Below are 20,129 nucleotides of genomic sequence, written 5' to 3'. Positions count from 1 at the left end.
GACTCAGGTTTGTATAGCCTGGAAAAATGCATATTACTTTTAAAATTGCTTATATACACACGTTTATCTGAATTCTTGGAACATTTTGGCCACAACACAAAGGGTATGTGAATATGTCTTTTGATAACACAAAGGGTATAACAGTCTAAATTTCCTAATAGCAGCCTATAAATGGAGAATTTGGCACAAAAATTGTTTTTAGAAGACGACTTACTTTCAGGTAATGTTATACTACAATTAATCTAGCATACATAAAACAAACCAAACAAAATTTAAAACTAATTGGGGAGACACATTAAGGCCAACTGTCACTCATCATCAATGTGAATAAAAGGAGTTACAGGGCTTAGGTGGATCTCCAGGACTATGGAACATGGTTTTCAGTTGGAACCATGGGTCATGATACCATGCCAAATGGACTCAAAAGGGGAGGGTTATAGGGATTGGGAAAGGAAAAATTATTTTTCATTTCAAGGTTTAAAAGCTGTTCTGTAGATGTTGGCAATATGATTCACAGGTAAGCTTCACTGAAATAATCTTTAACATGTACGGTAATCAAATTGATTTTGTTTAATAACAACAGTTAGCATCACACATACTTGTTTATACGGAAGCCTCCACTTGGAATACATAATTCAGCCCACTCATCTTCAAGTTTGAGGTCCTTAATTTGTTCTTCTGTTAAACCCTGCATCTCAGGAGGCAATGAAGGGCCATATTCTGCTAGCATTTCCATTTCTGAATGAAAATAAAATAAAAATCTGCCTATGAAAAAGATCAATTATTTCTTTACATATTAACTTTTATATATATATATATATATATATATATATATATATATATATATATATATATATATATATATATATATATATATATATATATATATATATACACACACACCTGCAAGTCGACTATTCTAATAGGGTTAACACAAGTGTGTCCTGCTAATTCCACATGCAAGTACACCAAGCACTCGGCAGGTAAATCAATACCCTGGAGTTCGAGAGACAGAATACTTTTAGAATTCAGATTCTTTCCGATAAAGAGGTTCTTTGCCATTACAATGTTTATGTCACCTGTTGAAAAGTTCAAAATTAAAATCACAACTCCAAAGATAAATTTACTACTATTAGGGTTACCAGAGACATTCATACCCTTAAGCAAATTGCTATCCGACATTTTTACCGCACCATTAAAACAATGTCCCACATAAGGCAAATGTGACAAATCCTTTAGCATTTGTGTTAACTTACCTTGAAACAATACTCCTGCAGAGGTTTGAGAATACATTGATATGCTCTCTGCACCGAACAAGTGTTTACTTTATGGAAGACAAAAACTGGATTTGGTACCCAATATAAAATTTAGGCCGCTAATCTCCTCGTCAGTATTGGTTAGAAATTCATCAGCCAAAACATAACCTCTGTACTTAAATCCATTCACAACCTTACCCAAAAGGGATATCCTCAGTCATTCCTCAAGACATTCTCTCAACACTAATTGTTGATGATCTCTCCATATCATTTGCTGGAGCTAGAATGGCAATGGTTGAGAGAAGACTACAACTCGCAATTGACAAAATTATTCAGTGGGCTGATATGAATGGGGTTAAGTTCTCGACAAGCAAAATGACAAATTCGTAGATAATATGTATTTTTCCTAACTATACAAACCTTAGCTATTTAATAGGGGTTATTACTTTCGGCGTAGCTGAAATGACGAGCCATTAGAATTTTAATGAGGGTTTACTACCCCACCGCTAGTTAGCGGGGGATAGGGAGGGTAGCTTGCTTACCACCCCACCCCCCCCACTCACACATACATGTGCTTGAGCTCACTTTGCTTAGAGGTAGGACTTCAAGGGGGATAGGGCTGGCGGGCAAGTTTGATTAAATAGCTAAGGTTTGTATAGTTAAGAAAAATACAAATTATCTACGAATTTGTCATTTGTTCCGTAACTGACATATAAACCACGCTATTTAATATGGGTGACTCACCCAATAGGAAGGGTGGAAAGTCCCGGCCAGTACTGGCTTTTGGCTTTGTCCGGGGACTCAGTATCTGAGTGTGTCAGCACTCAACAATAAGGAGTCCCTGCACCTCGCTAGAACCTTGCTACGCAAGGGCTGCGGCCTACATAAGCTGTGTGTGAAGGTCTGAAGTGTGACTCGTCCTAGGAAGTTGACCTGTTGGCCTTTAAATGGAAACTTTAGGCTAGGACTCTCCCAATACCACCTCGTCAGGGTATGGGGACGGGACAGTAGTGTATTAGCTTAATACTAGGAACACAAGGAAACATGGTTTACCTGCAGTGGTTCGAGGTCAGCTGTGCAGAGAACCCAGGATGCTGCTTTCCCCAAGAGAGGGGAGGATGAAGAAAAGAATAAGGGCCAGACATACTTTTTCATTCATGCAGACTAAGACCGGGTAACAATGCTCTCAACCTTCTGCTACTTGTCCATTAAGGAGCCTGAGGTTTTAAAACAGCTGTTGTGCAGCCACCACAGGGCCGATAGAAAATGTATCGAGCCTCCTGTGGGTCACATCTTGCAGGTAGTGGGCTGTGAAGGTCATCTGACGCTTCCACACCCCAGCTTGGTGCACCTGCGTCACTGAGAAGTTTTTCTTGAAAGCCAGGGACGTAGCTACGCCCCTGACGTCATGTGCTCTAGGGCGACGTGACGGAGGAGGGTCTAGATTCAGGGACAGATGGATCACCCTACGAATCCATGCCGAAATGGTGTTCTTGGTAACCCTCCTCTTAGTTCTCCCAGTGCTCACAAACAATGCCTGCACTTGGGGACGTACTGCAGCCGTTCTTTTGAGATATAGTCTCAGACTCCTTACTGGACACAGTAGGAGATGGTCTGGGTCATCTGTTACAGAACGAAGACTCGAAATCTGGAAGGAGTCAAACCGAGAGTCCGGCAGCCCTGGATTCTGAGTCTTAGCAATAAACTCAGGGACGAATTTGAACGTTACCTCCCCCCATCCCCTTGAATGGGCGATGTCATAAGAGAGACCATGAAGTTCACGGACTCGCTTGGCCGAGGCCAAAGCTAGTAGGAACACCGTCTTTCAAGTTAGGTGGCGATCTGAAGCCTGGCGTAATGGTTTGTTGGGAGGTCTCTTAAGAGACCTGAAAACTTGAACCACGTTCCATGGAGGAGGTCTCACTTCCAACTGAGGGTAAGTCTATAACTTCGTATGAGTAGGGAAACTTCCAGCGAGGAAGAAATGTCCACTCCTTTGAGCCTGAAGGCTAGACTTGAGACTGAGCGATAGCCTTTCACTGCCGAGACTGAAAGGCGCATTTTTTCCCGCAAATACACGAAGAACTCCGCTATTGCTGGAATAGTGGAGAGATACCCCTTCCACGACACCAACCACAGCAGACTCTCCACTTTGCCTGGTAGACAGATGCGGATGACTTTTGCAGATGTCCAGACATCCTGACCGCAACTTGTTGCGAAAATCCTCTCTCAGCGAGATGCTGGATAGTCTCCAGGCGTGAAGTCGTAGCGAAGTTACGGCTTTGTGGAAGATGTTGGCATGTGGTTGTTTGAGTAGCTCATGTAGCGGAGGGAGTTCTCTCGGAAGTTCCGTTAGGAGTTGCAGAAGGTCCGGAAACCATTCCACGTGATGCCATAGCGGAGCTATAAGGGTTATCGATAGATTGACTGATATTCTGGTCTTGTTGAGCACCCTCCTTATCAGACAGAACCGGGGAAAGGCGTACACGTCGATGTTGTCCCACCGTTGTTGGAAGGCCTCTTGCCAGAGCGCCTTGGGATCCGGGACTGGGGAGCAGTAAAGCGGAAGCTTGAAGTTCAGCGCTGTAGCGAACAGATCCACAGTCGGGGAACCCCACAAAGTCAGGACTTTGTTGGCTACTAGATGATCCAAAGACCACTCGGTACTCACAATCTGAGACGGTCTGCTAAGACTGTCGGCGAGCACATTCCTCTTGCCTGGAATGAAACGTGCCGATAGTGGAATCGAGTGGACTTCGGTCCATCTCAGTATCTCTACTGCGAGATGGGATAGCTGCTCTGAAAAGGTACCTCCTTGCTTGTTGATGTAAGCCACTACTGTGGTGTTGTCGCTCATCACCACCACAGAGTGACCCGCCAGGTATTGTTGGAACTGTTGAAGGGCCAGGAATACGGCCTTCATTTCTAGCAGATTTATATGGAGGCGCTTTTCTGATTCTGACCACAGGCCTGAGGTCCTGTGTTGCAGAACATGGGCGCCCCACCCTTTCTTTGAGACGTCCGAAAACAGCATCAAATCCGGGGGGAGGACGAGAAGATCCACTTCTCTTCGTAGGTTCTCGTCTGTCACCCACCACTGGAGGTCCGTCCGTTCCGCAGGACCCATAGGGATCAAGACGTCCGGGGAATCATAACCCTGATTCCACCGAGAGTTGAGTCACCATTGGAAGGATCTCATCCTGAGGCGACCGTTGGGAACTAGACGGGCCAAAGATGAGAGGTGACCGAGGAGACGTAACCACGATTGGGCTGAAAGTTCTTCTCGTCTGAGGAAAGGGCTTGCGACCCTCCTCAGCCTTGCTATCCTGTCGTCTGATGGGAAGGCTTTGTGGAGATTGGTGTTTATGAACATGCCTAGATATACCAGTCTTTGAGTGGGAAGCAGAGAGGACTTCTCGAGATTTACCATGATACCCAGATCTTGGCAAAGTCCCAGAAATTTGTCTCGGTGTCGAAGAAGGGCTGACTTCGAGTCTGCTAGGATCAACCAGTCGCCCAGATAACGGAGGAGACGGATGGCGATCCTGTGTGCCCACGACGATATTAGGGTGAACACTCTGGTGAAAACCTGTGGTGCTGTGGAGAGACCGAAACACAACACCTTGAACTGGTAAACCTTGTTGTCTAAGCTGAATCTTAAGTACTTCCTTGAAGACGGATGGATTGGGATCTGGAAGTACGCGTCCTTCAGGTCCAGTGTACACATGAAGTCTTGCGGTCTCACTGCAAGTCTGACCGTGTCTGCCGTCTCCATGCTGAACGGGGTTTGCTTGACAAACTTGTTCAGAGCTGAGAGATCGATGACTGGTCTCCAGCCTCCAGACGCCTTCTTTACAAGAAAGAGTCGACTGAAGAAGCCTGGAGACCCGTCGAGGACCTCTTGGAGAGCGCCCTTCTTCAACATGGTCTCGACTTCTGCCCAAAGGGCTTGCCCCCTTGCCGATCCCATGGCAAGGGAGCTCAACAACACTGGATCCGCTGTCAGGGGAGATAGAGATGTTGTGAACAGGAAGCGATATCCTTGACTGATTACGGATATCGTCCAGGAATCGGCCCCGAGTTGCTGCCACCTGTCCGTGCAACTTTGTAGGCATCCCCCCACTGGTGGACATGCAGGGGGACTGCAAATCCTAGTGTTTGCGACCTCGGCCGCTCCCTCTAGGGTTCTTGCCTCCCCTGGAGGACTTTTTGCCTTTCTTGTCCTTGACAGGAAAGGGCTTAGACACCGCCATCTTCGCTGCAGCTGCCGGTTTCGTGGTCTTAGTAGGACGTGGCTGCTGGGGTGCTGGAGGTTTATAGGGCTTCGATGTTAGAGCCCTATGTAGGAGAAAGTCCTGGTTGGACTTCCTCCACCTCTCAGCTGCCTGCTCCACGTCCTTAGGCTCAAACAAGCTCTTCCCCATAACGGAAGAATGCCTGTGCCTGCTGATCCAGGTATTAGGGACCTTTTGATGGAACCTCTCGGACACTGCATCTCGACGTTTCAAGATGGTGTTAGCCCACAAGTTCGAGACTTGGTGGGTTAGAAACTCGATCGTGCGAGTGCCTGAGAGTAAAAAGGTCTCCATAGCCATCCTGGTACTTTCTTTGGATAAATCCTCCGAACGTAACAGGATGCCTAGGGTCCCTAGCCAGATATCCAGCCACGAAGTGGCCTGCATGGCACACTTCGCCACCTTCTCCTGGCTAATGATCTCCATAGCCGAGAACGAGACCTGCCGGTTGGAAAGTCTCTCAAGAGGAACTCCCCTGGTAAGCTCTTCCAACGAATGGTGAAGGGGAAGAGCCAAACAAGTCTCCTCAACGATGTCGAAGTACCTCCTCTGTTGGACACGAGGAGGTGGGACGAGTTTGTTGCCGGCGCTGGATCGGCTGGAGGAGGCAAGCTCGGAGAGCTGGACTTCGACCTTGTCTCTGGCACTCTTGACCCCTCGAGACCAGGGCAAAGCCGCACTGGCCTTCGAGGGTTTTTGAGTCACAAGGACTCGGTCCAAGACCGTATCTTTATCCTCACGAGGAGGAATCTCTGGATCAGCAAACCCATTGAGATTCCTCATAAGGGTCAGATCCTGCCAGAACGCATGTTCTGATTCCTGTAGCTCTCCTCCTGAAGGGCTAGCAGCGAAGTCTCCTGTCCCCAAAGGCTCTTCTTGGGCGGACTCATGGACGTTTTCCGAGTGCTTGGCTGGCTCCGGTCTAAGCCTTGATGACGACTTCGGTACAGTCTTGGAGTCCATCGACTCCCTCCTGGGAGGGATGCAAGACTCCAACAACGACGGTGGGAGGCTCTTCTCCACCCCTACCCGAGAAGACTTTCCAGCGCGAGGTGGGGTTTCCCTCATTGGTGCGATGGGGGAACGCCTCACCTCACGTGACTCCCCTGAGAACGGGAAGTCTTCGTCCGAAGGGGAGGGAAAGAAAGTCTGGGGGGGTGAGGAGGCCTTCCTCAAGGACTTACGAGGAGTCAGCTTCGCCCTCGGAGAAGATACCACGTTCGAAACTCCTCTTTTCCTCTTCAGGGGAGTAGAAGCTATCAAGGATTAGTGGGCCTGGTCAGAGAAAACAGGCTTAAACGCCTGCATGACCTCTCTGACCAGCATCCCCCAAGGCCGCTGGTTGATGGCTGCGCTTTCAGATACTCCCTCTGGAGGGAAAGGGATCGACCGATCCCTGGGAGTAGTTACCAAAGGGGGTTCGCCCGAAACAAAGATGAAGGAGAAGAAATGTCCCGGGACCTTTCTGGAACCCCCCCCCCCTCCCCCCGGCGAACAAGCTGTTCTGCCCTTGCGGGGGGGGGGGGGTTGATGATCGCGCAGGGGAGCGTACTGGCGCTTGCACGATGGAAAATACCCTGGGTCGCGCGCGGGTGACTGTTGGCGCGCGCGAGGGCGATGGCGAGGGTGCGCGGGCGAGCGATGGCACGCAGGGGCGCAAGCTGGAGAAAGCAGAGGGTGCGCAGAAGGAAGGTTGCGCGCTCGCGAAAGTGAACGTTCGCGCGCGCAGGATCTGGCTGAAGAGCCCGTGCGGGCGATGATACCATTGGGCGCACACATCAGGCTGTAGAGATGGGCGTGGGCGCGCAGGGCGCGTGTGCGCAACCTCGTGGGCGCGAGTGGGAGACTGCGCGCAAAGGCGTGCTGGCGAGGGATGGCGCGCAGGTGGAGAATGACGGCGCGTTGGCGAGCACTGACGAGCAGATCAGAAGATTGTGGGCACGCAGGAGATCGTTGGCGCGCAAGAGAGCGCTGGCGCGTAGGTGAGCGCTGGCGCGCAGGAGAACAATGGCGCGCATGGCGTGCAGCAGGTTGAAGGCACGCAGTAGCACGCTGGCGATAAGGAGAGCGCTGACGCGCAGGTGAGTGCTGGCGCGCAAGTGAGCGCTGACGCGCAGGTGAGCACTGAAACGCTTTAATAGGAACCTCCTCCGTAGATGAGCGCTGGCGCGCAGGTGAGCGCTGGCGCGTAAGGGACGTATGTGCTAACTTGCGCATACGCCCTTGTTGCCCCGAAGGGACCGTTGCCTATTTCACAACAGGATGTGTTGGCGCCCACAGCGCGTCACCAGCCAGGAACGGCGACGGCAGGTCGGCAGGTCTGACAGGTGGAAGGTCGACGTGTCCTTTGTAAGGACGACCTTCCACCGAAGGGGATCGCGAACGATCTGCAGAGAGGTCCAGGGTTGTAGCTGGGAGTCGGAGAACGATGTTGAGGTTCCTCTGCGGCAGACTGCGGAGACAATGAACCGAAGAGGCGCCTCCTCACACCCTTGTGAGATGAAGGAAGGCCTCTCCGGCGAAGAGGAAGGCGGGCTTTACGCCTTATGTGCCCTCTGGGGGCCGTGGGGTCAGCGGACTGACCATCAGCAGTCCTCCGAAGAGGAGTCTCCGTGAGTGAACTCCCCCGAGGGGGAGAATCACCTGCAGGAGAGACCGTTGGACTTAGTTCCTCCCTCGAAGGATGAGCAGAGGGAGGAACTAAGCCTTCAGCTACAACAGGTTGATCACGAGCAGAGGTCTGAGATACCGCATCGGAAGCCTCTGCCACCACAACGTCGACGATAGACAGAGGATCAACCTCTACCAAAGTCGGCGATTGTTTGACAGCGGCCCCCAACCGGATCATGTCAAACAAGGCTTCCTTGGAGGGCGAACCCTCAAGCCCCAAGGAAGACCAAAGCTGAAATAAATCATTATTAGACATATAAAGATTTAAATCCTTCCCCGGGGAAGGAGAAGGAGCTGCCTCGCAATGGGAGGCAACTCCCTCTCCCGAACCCCGAGATCAGGCAACAGAACTATGGCCTACGCTACCACTTGACAGTTTCTCGGAAGAAACCGATCGAGCCGGAGCTTCGGAGGAGGTTTGGGCAACGGAAGAAGAGCCCTTGGGATTTTCTCCTTTCAAAGAAACTTTCGAAGGAGAAATATCCCGTTAGGACTTCTTCTGTCGCCAAGAAAACCTCTCCTACTGAGAGGTAGACCACTCCCTACACTCACCACACTTATTATTTCTATCACACCGCTGGCCCCTACAATAAGGACAAAGGGTGTGAGGGTCCGTATTGACCACCAACATAAACGGGCCACAAGGGCGGTCAGGTAATCCAGGACACTTTCGCATGATAGCAGAGGCCAACTTCAAACACACCTGTACAGTAAAAGGAAAAGCAAAAAGCATTAAATGGCTGTCAGAAAGGCGAGGATGAAAGCGGACACGTCCGACTACCACCCGAGCCAAGAGCAAAGTGGGCTCAAGCACAGGTCTGTGTGGGGGGGGGGGGAGGAGCAAGCTACCCTCCCTAGCGGTGGGGTAGTAAACCCTCGTTAAAATTCTAATGGCTCGTCATTTCAGCTACGCCGAAAGTAATAACCCCTATTAAATAGCTTGGTTTGTATGTCAGTTACGGAACAAACTACTGTTGTCCATTCCTGTCGTATTCAGGGAGAACATCCAGACCCTGATATGTACATCAAAGGTCAACGGATTCCATGTGCAAGTGAAGCAAGGTTTTTAGGCTTGATATTCGATTGTAGGTTGACTTGGGTTCCTCACTAGAAAATCATTAAAAGCAAAATGTCTTGATGCCTAGAAGCTTTTAAAAGTTTTCTCCCATACATCATGGGGGGTAGACCGTAAAACTATTTTAAAGTTATATAAGGCCTTAGTTTTTTCAAAAATTAGTAATGGGTGTGAGATATATTCCTCAGCCACTCCAAGTCGACTAAAGATTTTAGATTCTATACATCATACTGGTATCAGATTGGCAACTGGAGCATTTAGAACTTTCGCCTATTCCAAGCCTCCTTGTTGACGCTGGAGAATTACCGTTAGACCTTTACCAAAAGTCTTTTATTCGGTATTGGTTTAGGTTGCAAAGGCTTCCTAATTCTTTAGCCTGTCAGACTGCAAGCTTTGCAAAGCCCTCGACATACTTTAAAATGCACCCAAAATCCTCTCAACCTTATGGTTTTTGGAGGAAACTACTGATAAGCAGTCTTGATACAGTTAAAAGTAAGGTGCTTCCATCCAAGGTATCTTCAACACCTCAATGGAAATTAACAGAGGTGTCTTTTTGTAAAAAAAAATTTTATTGACCTTAAAAAGAATATGACTGACATAGAAGCCAGGTGTCTTTTCATGGAACATGTCGCAGAACTTAAGGAATCGACTTTTATATATAACAGCTCCCATATAACAGCCTACCTATATGGCATACTAACAGCTATGGAGAAAATAGCATTACAAGAAGAGGGCAATTTTACTATTTTTGGTGATGCAAGAAGTGTCCTACAAGATTTAGAAGTTTTTAATTCCAATAATCCTTCAGTTTAAAAGATTTTAGAGTGGATTTTAATTATTGGTATGAAAGGTATAAGAGTTCGATTTTGTTGGGTTTTGGCACACGTAAGTGTGTCTGGAAATGAGAAGGCATATTCACTGGTCAAGAATGCTGCAGCTGAGTTGCTACCAAGAAGGAATCCCATTCCCAGTAATGATTTCTTACCTACAATTAAGAATTTTAATGATTATAATTGGCAACGGCATTTGGATGGTTTACTTGAAAATAAAATGAGAGAAATAAGAAATGTTATATCTCCTTGGAGGTATAACAGGATGCCCCGAAATGAAGGAAAAAAAAAAAAAGCTTGGTCAACATAGTGGTTGACAAAACAAGAATAGTAGTTTCAAGATAATACCCTTTAGTGGCCATTTAGAGTAGGAATACTTCTCAATGTATAACATAGAGGAGCTTGTTATACAAACCCATTACTAATCCTCTAATTTTGAGTTTGCCAATGAAACACCTTACAAAATCTATAGCACAATGAATATTGGGTAAGACTTATTAAAAATTGTTTTCCTCGCTTTCAAAAGCAAAGTCAGGATGTGCCACATTCTCTTATACTACCATAGATGTGTTAAAAAAAATTTAGCATGAGGTTGTTTTCATTTAATTATCAATAGAAATTTTGGTTTTGGATTACTCCCATCCTTTCATCCAAAGCAAGTGGTAGTCAGCACTTTGAATTTCAGGTGTAATTATTTAGATAATAAACTGAACTTTAAAGAATCTTCCTCCTTCTTCCCTACTTTTAATGGTTCTTCATTGGTGGGAGGATTTTTACTCGAATAAAGAATAAAGGGATTTTGACGAAGGAAAAATCTATTTCTGGGGAGAGACCTGTGGCGCCAGGTGAAAAGTCCTTCTTGTATGTCTTTTCTGATAAAACCTTCCAATTATACCAGAGAAAGATAAAAGCATGGAATGCTGAGGTTACAACCCTCGCGCGAGCACCTTTTGGGTGAAGTGTTATGGTGAAACCCTGTGTGTTTCAATGAGGGGGGCGACTTCTGAAGAATTAATTGGAATACGGTGTCAGGCCTCTTAGGGAGACTGATATCATAGAGTACAGACAGAATGGTCACTTTTAGTTTTATTGTCAAGAAACTATTGCTTCAAAGAATTAAAGTGCTATGAAATTCAAGTAATTACCAAAATGAATTGCTCTATTGCAAAAATTATGGTTTCACTTACCAGCACAGATACGGTAGACTTTCAACCTTCCATTGAAAATCATCACAATTCTTCTCAACGTATCATCAACAGTAGCCTGCACTGATGTTTCGAGTAGGAACTGGCTTTCATCTCCTTGTTTTATATGAAGTACTACCATACTGATTCATGAGCTACAAAACAAAATATAAAAAATCAATTAACATAATACATCTTCAGGATCAAGACTAATGGGGCAAGGGTGGGATCTTAGCAAAGTTTTACAATAAACTTGCCTATGGCCCACTAGCCATTGATAAAATCCTAAAACATAACACTATTTTACACTTGTAATATCTCAATCAAATTTCATTAACAATGATAAAAAAGAAAATGAAAGTAATGTAATAGATTATCTAAATGAACTTTACCTGGTAGTCATATTTCTTTAACCATTAAAGCTATTAATTTACTAACCACTTTTAGCTTTCTATCTAGTTTTATGATTAAGTGTTTTGAAAAACATATAGCAAAAGAAGTTAAGGTACAGTACCCCAAGTTGGTAATAAAACCAAGTTATTGGTAACTAATAGGAATGGAATTGGACTAGTTAATAAGGTAGTTGGTCAACAGAATTTGGTAAGAATGGATCTCCTAGCAGATGTAGGCCTATTACACCATTTGCCATTCAGACTAAGTGACTTAGGGATTAAAACAGTTCCCTAATTTGAGGAAAGGTTTTACTGTATTATAAATCTAATGGTTAGGCGAGATTTATATATTTTTTTTTTATAAATAATTTGATAAGCTTTTTGTTAGGAAAGCACTGAAAAGGAAGTGATCTTATAAGGTGGCATATAGCATACCTTTCTCTCCAGACAAATGTACACTTGCATGTTGAATATGTTTTATCAATAAGCTTATGGTGGTGTAAAGTTACTGAGAACTAGAGAGTAGACTGATTCCCAATTCTACTAACTTCTCCTCAATAAGTTAGTTCTAAAAGTAGCCAGTAGTATAAGAACTATAGATAAGCTGGTTGGTTTCCAAAAAATCCCTTTTACGACAATCAGCTATGTTGTTAAACTATTCATAGTTTATAGATAGGATGCTTTCTTTCTTTTGGATTGTATAATGGTATTATAGCTTCAGCAGGGTTTTAATGAACTAATTAGTATTTTGGCTCATTACCAGTCATCATAGCTCCATCCTTAGCTAGTAGTCAAATCTCAAATGTTTACCAGTGTAGGATTGTATTCGTAGGAGGATATGCTCTATATGCTTGATAACTCCTGTTTTCCTACCGAGAGTTGTGAAATGTACCTTTATCTCAGCTAATAGATTCATATAAAGCTATAGTGTTATTGGTTCTACGGTAGTGATGTAGTAGTGAGAGGAGGTCCTTAAAGGTTCATGCAAAGGTGCAGTTGATAGATAATCTTAGTTCAAACAGCTGATTCAAGTTATATATACATGTTACACAATATATATTTGCATGGAAGAGTTGACAATCTGGAAATGCAATATATGGATACAAATTTTAAAATCTTATCAGAAACATCATTCATAGTGTTATGTTTTCATTTGACAACTCAAAGGAATAGTGTTACTCAATGGGCTATATTTATAAATATGTGCCTTAGTTAAGGCCATATAAGCACAACACAAACTAATCTAAACTAATTTTGTTTGGGATTGTAAATATAACGCATTAGAAAATTGGGCAGGATCATTTTCAAGCAATACAGTAACACTATGCATGATTTTTTTTTTTAAATCATTAAGACTTTAAAAGTATAAATTTCAATGACAAAAATGACAAATTTGGAATTATTTGTATTTTTTATAACTATAAAAACCTGGAGCTCTTTATGCAGGTGTATTATTTTGGCAATAGTTGAAACTAGCCATTAAAACTTATGCAAGGTGTAACTACCCTCCGCAAGATAGCAAAGGGGGTTAGCGGGGGTACACCAGCCACCCCACTCACACCAACACTAGTAAACAATCATCACTTTGCAATTGCGAGAGGGGGGAAGGTGATGGCAGGACCAGTATGTATAAAGATAGCCAGGTTTGAATGGTTAGAAAAAATATAAATAAATTATTTCAAATTTATCATTTGCTCCAGCACTATATACAAACTTTACACTCTTTGCGTAAGAGACTCATTCCATGGTTGGTGGAAGTCCTAAAACCAACTGGCTGAAGACTGTCCCGGGGTGACATTGTGCTACAAACAAGCTGTTTAGAGGGCACCCTGACACCTCATGATCCTAATAGGATGGACAGCCTGGGCAATTGGTACTAGTGTAGAATTTAGCAATGTGACTTGACCAGGTAAGCGTAAAATTGCAGCTAAGCTCCTCACTTAACCTAGACATTGCCCGACTCCGCCTCACTTGGAGAATGGGGACACAAATATATACGCATACTGAATATCAGGCTACAGAAAGGGATTGGTATCCACCTGCAGTTGGAGAAGGTTAGCTTGCAGAGTTCCTCAGATGCTGAGCTCCAAGAGATGGGAGGGTGGAATAGGAAGTGGCCAGTCGCTCACACATTCATCCTAGACTTACTCACATGTAACATCTGCCCTCAATCAACTGCTATTTGTCCTACAAGAGAGCTGAGGTATTATTAACCACGTATTGTGCAGCCACCACAGGACCTAAAGTAATCATGTCTAGGTTCCTGTGGGTTATGTCTTGCAAGTACTGTAGTGGGCGGTTTGTTTGCCATTTTCACACACCCACTTTTAACACCTACGTCACACAGAAATTCTTCTTAAACACCAGGGATGTGCTGACAACCTTGACGTCATGAGGACGGGGATGATGACTGGAAGGTGAAGAGCCTGGTGGAATGGCTCTCTTGATTACCTGTCTGATCTGCTTGCAGGTTCTAGAGGTTCTTCTTAAATACTTCCTCACTGCCCTTACAGGGCAGAGTGCTGATCAGGGTTATCTGTTACGGAATGGAGATTCTCAATCTGGAAGAGCCCAAATCTAGGATCTGCTACAGCCAGATTTTGAGTCTTGGCTACACTCAGGAATGAAACGGAGTGTCACTTGACCCCCTCCCCTTGAATGGGCGAAGTCGTAGGATAGACCATGTAGCTCGCTGACTCTCTTGGTAGAGGGCAGAGTTAGTAAAAATACCATTTCCCAGGTCATGTCTCGATCTGATGCTTGACGAAGAGGTTCATATGGAGCCCCTTTCAGTGAGCGTAGAATTTGTACTACTTTCCAAGGAGGTGGTCTGACTTCCGACTGAGGGCATGCGTGCTCGAAATTATGTATGAAGAGAGACAAATCTGTCGAGGAGGAAATGTTAACAAAATTCAGCTTGAAAATGAGGCTCAAAGCTGACCAATAGCCTTTCACTGCCAAAACTGGAAAAAGTTTTTCCTCCCTGAGATACAACTAGACCCTGTTAGTAAAGTGGCACTAAGAGGAGAGCTACCCCGTCTACAACACCCACCAAAACAGACGAACAACTTTGCCTGAAATACAGTACTAAAGCAAAACAACTCCTGGAGGTATCCTGTCCTTCTTTTTGCAAATGGTCTCGAGAAGCCTTTCTTTGCGAGTAGTTGCTGAACAACCTCCAGGCGTGAAGACAAAGCAATGGGATCACTTGATGGAAGATCTCCATATGTGGTTGTCTGAGAAGATTGGGAAGTGGAGGGACCTCCCTCAGTGTCCCTGTGAGCAGATATAGCAAGTCTGAGACCCATACTGCAGGTTGCCACAGCGGAGGTAATAGGGTCAGTGAGAAATCTAGCTATGCCCTAACCTTGTTCAAAAGCCTCCTTACTAGGCAGAAGGAGGGAAACACCCAGACATATATCCTGTCCCATGGAAGTTGGAAGGAGTCTTCTTAGACTGCCTGGGGATCTAGTACTATAGAGCAGTACACCGTTAAGATTCCAGTTTAGACGTCGCAAACAAGTTGATTGTCGGCAAACCCAACAAAGTAAAAACTTTGTTGACTATCTGTTGTTTCAAAGACCATTCAGAGCCTACTTTCTGAGTCCTCAGATTGACCGTCAACACATTATTCTTGCCTGGGTCAAAACAGGCTGAAAGGGCTACTGAGTTGTTTTCTGTCCATCTGAGGATTTCCACAGCCAGTTGGCATAGATGCTGTGAAAAAGTACCTCCTTGTTTGTTTATGTGACACCAACGTAGTGCTGTCACTCATCAGCACTACGAAGTGCCCTGAAAGGAGCCGATGGAAGTCCTTGAGGGTGAGAATAGCTACCCTCATTTCCAAGAGGTTTATGTGGCATTGTTACACGGTTTCAGACCAAAGCCTGGATGCCATGAAGTATAACAGATGAGCCCCCACCCTTCTTTTGGTGCATCTAGGAAAGCAACAAATCAGGGGTAGGAGACAGAAGGTCAACTCCCCTGAGCAGGTTGCTGTCCGACACCCACCAACTCAGGTCTCTCTTCTTCTCTTGACCTACTGGCACAAAGGTGTTCGGTGGGTCTAGATGCTGAGACCAAAAGGTCTTCAGGTGCCACTGTAGAGACCAAATACGTAGACGGCCATTGGGAACTAATTTCCCTAGAGAAGTTAGGTGTTCCAACAGCCTTTGCCACTGATCTGCTGGCAACTTGTCTTGCGAGAGAAAGACTTGAGCTATCTCTCTTAGTCTCTTTACTCGTTCCTCGGACAGGTAAACTTTGCCTAGTCTAATAACGATTTTCATCCCAAGATATATCATCTCTTGAGAAGGTTGCAGGTGAGACTTCTCATAATTTACTACAATCCCCAAATCCTGTGAAATGCGAGAAGCCTGTCTCGAAGGAAGAGAAGGGTCTCCCTCGAGTCTTCTTGTGGGCTCAGGTGGACAAGAGGGTGAAGATCTGAGTGAACACCTGAGGTGCTCTGAACAGGCTGAAACACAGCACCTTGAACAGATATATCTTATTTCCTAACGTGAATCTCAAGTATTTCCACGAAGATGGAAGAGCAGGAATCTGGAAGTAGGCATCCTTGAGGTCTTACGATATTGTGAAGTCCTGTGGTCTGCCGGTCTGCCTAACCGTCTGAGCCATCTTCATCTTGAACGGAGTTTGTTGGACAAACTCGTTCAAGGCTGAGAGATTAATGATTGGTCTCCAGCCTCCAGACGCATTTTCTGCAAGAAATAAACGACTGCAGAAGCCTGGGGACCCTTCCAGGACCTCTTGGATAGCGTCCTTCTCTAACACCGTCTAGACTTCGGCCCGAAGGGCCTGTTTCTACACGGATCCCTTTGCGTAGGAATCTGACATCGTCAGATGGAGGGTTAGAGAACGGCGAGAAAGAGTGAATGGGATAATGTACCCTTCTCCGAGTACAGAGACCGACCAATGTTCGGCCCCATGGAGCATACACCTCTGCCATCTGCTCTTAAGGCAGCCCCCTAACGGTGGACTGGTCGGGGGAATGACCTCACTAGCGGGATCATCCTCATTTACCTGTCTTGCTTCCCTTGCCCCTCTTCAAGCCCTTAAGTCAAAAGGGATGTTTGGGACCTTGGGTCTCCCAAGCCTACTTCATCAGTAAACTCCTCTTCAACCCCTGGGCCTTCGTTGGGGAAGATCTCTACAGTGGAGGTGCAGCGGAGTAAGGACGTGAGGTCATCGCTCTATGGAGGATGGAGTCCTGGCTCGCCTTCCTCCATCTTCTGCCACTGCCTCGATGTCCTTTATATTGAAGAGGGAAAGACCGTCCATCAAAAACGTACGCAACTTCATCGCCTCTCTCTTTGGTACCTCCCGCTGGAATTTTGAGACTACCGCATCGCATAGCCTGAAAATCCAGTTGACACACTAGTTCACAATGTTCTGTGTAAGGAACTCAGGGTTCTAGCTCCTGACAGGAGGAAAACCGACAAAACCTCCCTCCACCGAGGAGTAGAGAGGTGCTCGTTCTTCACGAGGTAGCCTACTGTCCCTAACCAGTAGTCCCACCATGAAACTGATTGCAGAGCACTTTGCAGCCCCTTTCATGATGGTCGCATCACCCGCAGAGAAATGCACTGGCAAGGTTGCCAGGAGACTGCCTGCTTCATTGCCTAAACAAGGTCCAAGTACCAGGAAGCATTTTTCGAGAGCGGAACTGTTCCCGAATGAGCTCCACGAGCCTGTTTTATTGGCTTAGGTACAGTGCCAAGGAATGGGAGGGCATGAGAGGATGTAAAATGATATTTTCATAATAAAATAAATTTTTGAATATACTTACCCGCTGGTTATATAAAAGAGCTGAAGTCCCTGACGCCAGGGCAGAAAATTCAAATCTCGCGCTATCGAAGATACGCCAGGTGAACCAACCGCACCCTAGCGGTAGAACAGGTGGAACTATACACCAACTCCAGTTCTTCCATGCCTCATAGCCATACCATAGGTAGTCTCTAGAGGGGAGGAGGGAGGGTGTTAAATTTATATAACCAGCGGGTAAGTATATTCAAAAATTTATTTTATTATGAAAATATCATTTTTAAATATAAAACTTACCCGCTGGTTATATAAAAGAGCTGATTGACACCCCTTGGTGGCGGGTCAGAGACAGCTACATACAGAAAATTCACTTAAGGGTTACATACAATAAACTTAAGCAGTTCTCACCTGATAAGGAAGCTGACAGCAATGATACTCTGCCTCATTTCGTCCGCTATCCTTAAGAGATCCAGTAATCCACTCGGGCTGAAAATCTCTAGGAGCTGTCAAACGGTACAAACACCTATAACATGACAGGACCTCAACCAATACCCTTGTTCCGGGTGCACTCAAGGAACAAAATGACCACCTAGCCAAATCAAAGATTGCGGAAGACTGACGCCCAATCTCCACAAACAACCATAAAAAACGAGTTCCAAGAGATAGAAAAGGGGTATTAGGAAAAAAGGGAACGTAGTGGTAGATCATTCACCTACTATCGCATTAGCAGCTATAAAAGGACCCAACGTAAAAAGGTCCTCATAGCGAGTCTGAACATTCTTCAAATAATGGGATGCAAAAACAGACTTACTTCTCCAAAATGTTGTATCCATCAGACTTTGCAGAGAACGGTTCTGTTTAAAGGCCACTGAAGTCGCTACCGCTCTGACTTCATGTGTCTTGACTTTGAGGAGCCTCTGATCCGACTCATCACACTGAGCATGAGCTTCTCGAATCAACAATCTAACGAAAAAAGACAAGGCATTCTTGGACATGGGCATCGAGGGTTTCCGAACTGCACACCACAGAGCGTCTGAGTTACCTCTCAGATTCTTAGTTCTGTCCACATAACAACGTAGAGCTCTAACTGGACAGAGAACCCTTTCCAATTCATCGCCAGCCAAATCCGAAAGGTTAGAAATCTCGAAGGATTTGGGCCATGGTCGAGAAGGGTTTTCGTTCTTGGCCAGAAACCCCAGTTGCAAAGAACAAATGGCTTTCCCATTCCGAAAACCAATGTTCTTGCTTAAAGCGTGAACTTCACTAACTCTTTTCGCAGTGGCGAGGGTAACTAGAAAAAGGGTTTTCAAGGTTAAGTCCTTAAATGAAGCCGAGTGTAAAGGCTCAAATCTGTCACTCATGAGAAATTTAAGGACAACATCCAAATTCCAGGCGATGGGAGCCGTTTGAATCATCTTGGTCGTATCAAAAGACCTAAGTAAATCTCGTAGATCCTTATTATCAGAAAGGTCTAGGTTCCTGTGTCGAAAAACCGTCGCCAACATACTCCTGTAACCTTTAATAGTTGATGACGAGAAGTTATGCTTAGTTTTAAGGTCCAAGAAAAAATCTGCTATTTGGGAAAGCGATGTACTGGAAGAGGAAATCGCGTTAGTTCTACACCATTCCCTGAACAACTCCCACTTGGACTGATACACCTTGATGGTTGAAGACCTTCTTGCCCTTGCAATTGCCTTGGCTGCCTTCTTCGAAAATCCTCTAGCTCTAGCGAGTTTTTCGATAGTCTGAAGGCAGTCAGACGTAGAGCTCGGAGGTTTTGATGATTTCGGGCCAAGTGAGGTTGTCTGAGAAGATCGGGTCTCATGGGAAGGCTTCTCGGGACATCCACCATCCATTCCAGTACCTCTGGAAACCAGCTTCTTGACGGCCAGAACGGAGCTATCAGAGTCATTCTGGTCTCCTCGTGTGAAACGAACTTCTGAATCACTTTGTAAAGGATCTTGAACGGAGGAAAGGCATAAACCTCCATGTGTGACCAGTTCATCAGAAAAGCGTCTATGTGAAAAGCTTCGGGATCTGGAACCGGAGAGCAATAACACTCTAGTCGTTTGGTCTTCGCGGTGGCAAAGAGATCCACGAGAGGTCGACCCCATAACCGCCACAGACTCTTGCAGATGTCCGGGTGCAGAATCCATTCTGTGGAGAGAACCTGACCTTTCCTGCTGAGTCTGTCTGCGCTCACATTGTTGACTCCCTGGATGAACCGCGTCAAAAGAGTCACCTTCCTTTCCTCCGCCCAGATGAGGAGCAGTCTTGCAATCTCGAACAGAGGCCAAGAGTGGGTCCCGCCTTGTTTCGCAATATAGGCCAGAGCTGTCGTGTTGTCCGAATTGACTTGGACTACCTTGCCCCTGATCTGCTTTTCGAAGCCGATGAGAGCCAGATGAATAGCTAAAAGCTCTTTTTGATTGATGTGGAGAGAGGTTTGCTCTACCGTCCAAGTCCCCGAAAGTTCCTGCTTCTCTAGAGTGGCTCCCCACCCCGAGTTGGAGGCGTCGCAACACAACACGAGGTTTGGGTTCCTCTGAAGTAAAGACAAGCCTTCTTTCAGTCTGGGCTCGTTGTTCCACCATTGAAGATGAGACTTGATGGAAGTCGAGATGGGAATGCAATCCCTGTCGA

At 45.8% G+C, this 20,129-nt stretch overlaps 1 protein-coding gene across 3 annotated transcripts in view; it reads right to left on the bottom strand.

Moving 5' to 3' along the window:
- Window positions 1–20,129, bottom strand: part of LOC137617195 (cilia- and flagella-associated protein 298-A) — a 144,101-nt gene that overhangs the window by 110,511 nt on the left and 13,461 nt on the right. For all 3 annotated transcript variants that reach the window (XM_068347089.1, XM_068347091.1, XM_068347090.1), the window contains exons 2-3: window positions 11,314–11,465; window positions 600–738 (exon numbers count right to left, since the gene is read on the bottom strand). In XM_068347089.1, coding sequence (XP_068203190.1) covers window positions 600–738; window positions 11,314–11,452 — 278 coding nt within the window. In that variant the 5' untranslated portion in view covers window positions 11,453–11,465. The remainder of the gene's footprint in view (window positions 1–599; window positions 739–11,313; window positions 11,466–20,129) is intronic.

This window comes from Palaemon carinicauda, chromosome 23 (genome assembly GCF_036898095.1).
Source record: "Palaemon carinicauda isolate YSFRI2023 chromosome 23, ASM3689809v2, whole genome shotgun sequence".
In the NCBI taxonomy this organism is placed as follows: Eukaryota; Metazoa; Arthropoda; class Malacostraca; order Decapoda; family Palaemonidae; genus Palaemon; species Palaemon carinicauda.
This window is presented reverse-complemented; position numbering and strand designations above follow the sequence as displayed.